General features: G+C 33.6%; 2 protein-coding genes across 4 annotated transcripts in view; one reads left to right on the top strand and one right to left on the bottom strand.

The window, feature by feature from the left end:
* The window catches only part of LOC106868939 (myotubularin-related protein 10-A), a 408,915-nt gene that overhangs the window by 194,231 nt on the left and 207,917 nt on the right, over positions 1–6,767 (bottom strand). The gene's annotated exons all lie outside the window — the stretch shown is intronic.
* The window catches only part of LOC106873751 (leucine-rich repeat protein SHOC-2-like), a 705,478-nt gene that overhangs the window by 569,870 nt on the left and 128,841 nt on the right, over positions 1–6,767 (top strand). Inside the window, exon 16 of the mRNA XM_052973213.1 lies at positions 2,894–2,963. Coding sequence (XP_052829173.1) covers positions 2,894–2,963 — 70 coding nt within the window. The remainder of the gene's footprint in view (positions 1–2,893; positions 2,964–6,767) is intronic.

Here is a 6,767-nt window from a genome sequence, read left to right as displayed (position 1 = left end):
GTGTAATTTGACTTGAAAGGTTTTAACAACATAACATTTTTTAAAAGTATTTAATATTAAAATGAATTTCAAACTGATTATTGATTTTAAAATTTGCATTTCTATTTAAACAGAAAATGAGTTGTTATCTGAAAACTAAAGTAACTCACTGTTTCTCTATTAAACTTTAGAAGTTAAATTACATTAAGTCTATTTCAATTGGAAGAGAGTTGGGGTTTTCCAAAACTTGTGTGTTATAGTATAGTAAGACATCTGATGTGTATTGTACATGATACCTTTTATAATTTTTTCCTGTTAAACTTGATTTATTTTGGGGTGTTTCCTTTTAAGTGATATCTCATAAAATAAGTAGGAAGGAATGCTATATTTTTTAACAGCAAAACAGTTCTTAGTATTGCTCACTGTTTCTTCTTTAAAGTTATCTTTGTCTTCTGTTACCTTCAGTACATCTTTTAAATCTATTTCTACTGTTGCCATCTCATATTTTTTTCACTCTGAATGTATCACCCATTCATATTACATTGCATACCCATACTTGTGTACATTAACTAATATTTTTTTGTTTTCAACTTACATGTTAGAAGTTGTCAACAGTCTCTGAACTTTATGACAAAAACCTCTGACAAATTAATTAGATTTATCCTCATCATGGCATTGAATGGTCACTAGGAACAGGAAGCCATAGTTGTGACACTATGGATGAAGATAAGCTAAGAAATATTCTATTACTTTTTTATTTCTGAGGAGACTAGCAAATGATATTTTCTTGGAAATAGTAATCGTAAATATTTAGAAGTAACATATTTATGTTAGAAATTACTAACTTTCAATGAAATAAATGTCCAGAGACTCTGCCTGGTATAAAATACCCTCCCAACCCCTACTCATCTTCTATTGTGATATTGTATCTTAGCAAATCCTCTTCCTATGTTATTGAAACAGCTTCATTCTCAGCTGTTCCTCCTAACTCTGTAAGCTCCTTCACTCTATCTCCATAACAGTGATTACCTTTATGCCAAACCACTTTAGTCTATTATTGTACTTTACCATTGCTAGCTCCCTTGGTAATGAAACCTTTCCCTCAATTATGGGAGGTTATGATTTTTCATCTATAATGAAGGTGGCCCATCTAGGAGCTGATTTCTCACTAACTTGTTAACTAAAGCCCTTACATCACAATGATAACCTTTATCCCTAGCAACCCTAGAATCCCACTGTGAATCCAGTTGGTAGATAAAGGCCCAACGCAAAAAATGAGACATGAGAAATGTGATATATGTCCAGTCTGTGGCAACAGAAAAAAAAAAAAATAATAATGAAGAGGATGCTTATAGCATTTCTTAAAATACAATATTGCACATCTAATGAACAGTATTCTCCATGTTCCTCTTCAACTAGTATTATATTCTGAACTTAAATATACTCATGTGTTCTTTACACAATAGAATATTTTTATCTCTGTCCCTTTCACTCTTAAAATCCTGTGGTACTTCTAGTTCAGTCAGAAACTAGCAATTTTGATGAAATTCAATTATTTGAATTTAAAAAATCATTAAAATATAACTGTTTCATGAATTTAGACAAAATTTGCTGATACATTATGATAATTGTGGGTGTAAATTGTGAATGTGGTTTCCATTTGTTGTCATGTCACTTTTGCCTGTCCAATAAGTTGAATATAGTTAAGCTGATTACATGTAAGTGTTTTTACATGAGTTTACTAGATATTGATTTCTGGGTATCAATTTCTCATCTTCAGAGCTGAATTTCTGCTCCACTTAGTCTCTGTATTTTGGAAGCTGCACAATGAATTCCAAGATAGGCCTTCATCTCCTCTATTCAAAGTTTTTTTTAATGTCCTACAAATTAGTGTTATTTATTCTTATTACAATAATTATGCTCTCACCCAGTGTGCAGAGGTTATACATTTAAGATATATCAGTAAATGTAACTTTTTTTAATCCTTATCATTCACTAACAAGCAATATCAACTACATGAACACTCACACTCAGAACTAATAAATTCTGATATCATTTAAATAGATGGTGTGTACAGATGACACTAAAATTTTCACTTAAATTATTTTCTCCAAGCCCAAGCTATCCTCTAATTACTCCATTAATAAATAAATTTATAAATAACTAATATCACCAAATTATTGCTTGATGTATTAACTGCCATTGTCCTTGACGAAAGAAAATCTACAGAAAGTCATTCACTAAAATACAAAAAAAAAAAATGAACTTAAAATATGCAAACAGGAAATCTTTTGACTGAGAGTTCTTTCTAAAATGAGGCTAAATTTTGTTTCACACATGAGGGTGCTTAATTCTAAATGACAATACTATTTGAATTGTGATATTAAATGGTTTGGGATGTGGCAATGGTTGTGTTTAGCTGCAGTATAGAACTTTAAGAGTTAATTGAATAAGCTTTTGCAAGAACAAGTTTGAAACCCATCCTTAGAAGAGCGTTTTTTATCATTCAGACCCATTCTTTCTAAGTTTTGTGCTCTGTCTTCATGTTTTCCAGTGTAAATTAGCTATCTAGTAATGAAAGTTAGGATTGTACATGGTATTTGTGTCTATCTATTTTTATTAAATTCCATAAACCTTCCACTCTCTTTTCTTGTTCACTTCTTTGAATTTTCATAGAGGATTTCCTAAATTTTTTTTTTATTATACTCTCCTTTTCAGGATCTGTACTGTTTATTAATACCTCTTAAATTTGTACCTCCTCCAACTAAAGATTCATTGTTGCTTTTCTGACTTCCCAACTACTGCAGAAATCAATTTCATATCAATATGGAAATACATAGGAAAATATTAACTTTTTCTTGACATTAATCAACTAATATGATTATGGTTAAATATGACTTTTTAAAAATTTTAGGTCAATTGAGAAAACTTCAGCGACTTGTTGTACAATCCAATAAATTAACCAGTTTACCAAGAGCTATTGGGTATGTAAAAATCTCTTTATTCTACTTACATGCATATATACTTATTGTAACAATGCTTTATTAATGTCATGTGTATCTATTTTCATGTTAATATGATAATGTATGAGCTTTTAGCCTGCAGTCCTCGAGAAGCTTGTTTTCAGGTCAAATTATAGTAAATCTCATCTGTCATTTTAAGAGTATATCTCATGCTAATAAAATCAGTGAGTTAGTTTATACCTTTCATTATCTTGTCACTATTGTACATGTGGTTGGAGCAGAGCACTAATACATAGTTTTGTTTTCATTAACAAAGGGTTTGATTATTATAGATGTTGAAAGCAACCAAAGTCTTTAAAAAATTATTTGGAATATGCTTTAAAACTGACTTAAAGTGATAGCTGCACCATTGAAAATGAGGGTGCTTAATGGAGAATTTAAATATCATATACAAAGTAGAATTCATTTCATTTCAGAGAATGAGTATATTTGAACAGTCCTATGAGTTCTGTGTTTTATAATATGGGATTAAAGAATTCAATAAAAAAAATATCAATTGGCCCCAAACAGGAAAAAATATTCAGAATCAATTTGAATCATAAAAATCATTATAGTAAGTGATACATTTGTTTTAGTTTACAAATGTAAACGTATACAGTTTGTTTGTTGTAATTGTTGTTGGTGAGAAAGAGTGAAGTGTTTTATAAATATGTATGAGATGAGCCTTTTCTAACATTAAAAGATATTGTTTTATTATAGCTTACAAATTACAAGGTGATATCAAAACGTTCCATGACTAGTTATGTTTAATAAAAAATAACTTATTTACCTAAGTTTTAACCATCTCCTTCAAAATAATCACCTTGCATAGCAATACACCAGTCCCAGCTTTCCTGTCACTTTTGGAATCCAGCCTGGAAGTTGTTTTCCATAAGCAAGTCAAGGACCTTCTGATTCGCTTTTGATCTTGACAGAGGTGTTAAAACGACAACCTTTGAGCTGCCTTTTCATCTTGGAAGTCTGCAGGTGCTAAATCTGGGGAATAGGGCAGGTGCAGGTGTTGTTTTTGGTAAGAAATACATGAGTGAGGAGAGCTCAGTGACAGGGTGCATTGTCGTCATGAAGAATCCAATTTTTCGTGCTCCACAGATCTGGTTACTTTCACCGAATATTCTCACTCAAACACTTGGAAACATCGCAGTAGAACTCTCGATTGACGGTCTGGTTTTGAGGGACAAATTCTTGATGCACAATACTGCAGATATCATGAACATGCTCTTGATTGAGCTGTAGCTGTTTTGAAGCACCCATGCCACTCGAAATATTGCATGCGATCCATTGCCTCATCACTGTAAGCTTGCCAAAACATGCTCAATGTCTCTGTAGCAGATTTCCCAAGTTTAATTTCATGTTGGCTCTTTGTCTCAGCTTCCTGTCCATGACAAAAATTGTAGATTACAGCATACACATGATCACAAAAACACAAATTTCACAACTCGCGAAGTAAATAAAGTGATGTCACTTTGCACACTGCCTCATAAAGATCACTGCTAGCTCTCACTGCACATGCAACTGTGTGCTGCCATCTGTCGGCACGCTACAGAACTAGTCTGGGAATTTTTTGATACCACCTCACATACAAGGTGCATACCAACCCAGTGAGAATGTCCAGAGAAAATGTTTAGAAAAATGAACAGTTAAAATGTCTTTTTAGTAAACCAAACTCTATATTTGTGTTTCTATATACTTTTTATTTTACCTGTTTCAGCCTGTGAGTTGTGGCTATGCTGAGACACTGCCATATATGTAACATTAGTTGTGTATCAGAGTTAAATTGTGAAGAATATGTTTCAAAATGTGTCTGGCCATGTGACAAGTCTTTTAAATTGTATAGAAATAATTATGTGCATGCATGCAAGATAAATTTAGGTACTTATTGATAACAGTTTCTGACAAATGTCTCTGTGTGTGTGGACTGATAAACAGTCTTGTTTGACCATATGCATATCAAATTAACAAGAAATACTTCTGTTTCCATGCATGAAAACATACAGTACAAACTAACATATTGGAAGCTAAGATCCATAACGTCAAAAAATGGCCAGAGGATCAAGAGTTTAAGTTTCTTAGCTAGACTTCTTGTTACTCATTGTACCATATGTTAATTGTCTGACATTAACATGTAATCTATCAGGCTGCATCCTGAGAAATTTATCTATTGGAAACTCAGCAGTGATGGTGATACTACAACAAATATTAGTTCTAAACTGTATAGTTTATTGCTCATAACACTTTGTTCTATTTTTCCCTAAACATGTAAATTCACTAATCAAAGAACATTAGTTAAACATGTAAATTATTGGGAACAATATTCCATGATAGTATGATCTGACAGGACACCACTAGTTCCAAAGAGATTTTTCCAGGAGATTCAAGAACTAGACATATTTGAATGCTTTACTTATGTGGAGTACAGCAACACTTTTTACTAAATTTTCAAGAATGAATTCCACTAGAGAATGACAAAGAATAGTAAATTTTAATGGAGAAACTAGCTCTGTGGAAGTTCTACTGGTGTCATTGAAATGGGAGAATGTTTTGAGATGTTGGAGAAGGCTGATTTCATCACCTTTGAAATGTTAGAAGTTAGATTTTTAAAATGATAGTTCACAGGGTCAGAGAAGAATGCATTGTGGCATGTTTTCAAAGATTGGAGGTAGTCCCTGTAGCAAGAGAGAAAAAGCAATTGAAGTGTTTGGAGAGAATAGGGAGTTGCTCTGAGCTACATTGCTGGAGAATAAAGAGATATTGTCAGGGTTAAACATTTTGTTGCTTTGAAGTGACAAGAGATGTTTTTTTAACTTGGTGTATTATATCTGTACAAGGTGGTGAGCATAGTGAATTAGGAAGACCTAATTCTGTAGGTAATTTACCACGCGTGTGCAGTGTGGATTTAGATGCAAATGACAGTGTACATGCTCTGCTCAAGATAGTTAGAATTAGCAGAGTATGGTGAGTAGTAACAATAAAGCTGTGGTTAGATGACCTAATAATGTAGAGACAGTAATGGTTTGGTAGAGGCCAGTGTTAGTGATGAAAAGTTCATGGAAGGTGTTTTCACAGTGTCTGTGTGTTGGTTAAGGTTGCATGTAGTGGATAGAACTAATTGGTGTTAAGAGTGAGACATTGCAAATGATAAATTTATGCAATAGTGCCATCAGTATGGGATGAGAGTGAAAAACAAGAAGAGTTATAAGCATTGAAGTCACTAAGGACAATGACTTCAGAGAGGGGTAATATGAGATATATGATCTTGATGCAGGAAAAGTTATAGTCAAAGATCACTTTGCAGTTAGATGATTTTGGAGGGCTGTAGAGAAAGCAGCTATAATTAGAGAACTTCTAGAAGTTTTTAAGAGTAGGTCTAGTCTTCAATAACTTATACACCAACTATGGACAGATGCCCAAACATTGAAAAACTAGAAAGAAAGGTACTAAATCAAACAAGATATGATGATGATCATCATCATCATCATTGTCATTTAACGTCCGCTTTCCATGTCTGAGGACTGGTGGAACCAGATGGCTACACCAGGCTCCAATCTGATTTGGCAGAGTTTCTACAGCTGGATGCCCTTCCTAATGCCAACCACTCCGAGAGTGTAATGGGTGCTTTTACATGCCACTGGCACGAAGGCCAGTCAGGCAGTACTGGCAACGGCCATGCTCAAAATGGTGTATTTTACGTGCCACCTGCACAGGAGCCAGTTCGGCGGCACTGGCAACGATCTCGCTCGAACGTCTTTACACATGCCATCCGGCACA

Source organism: Octopus bimaculoides, chromosome 15 (genome assembly GCF_001194135.2).
Source record: "Octopus bimaculoides isolate UCB-OBI-ISO-001 chromosome 15, ASM119413v2, whole genome shotgun sequence".
NCBI lineage: Eukaryota > Metazoa > Mollusca > Cephalopoda > Octopoda > Octopodidae > Octopus > Octopus bimaculoides.
This window is presented reverse-complemented; position numbering and strand designations above follow the sequence as displayed.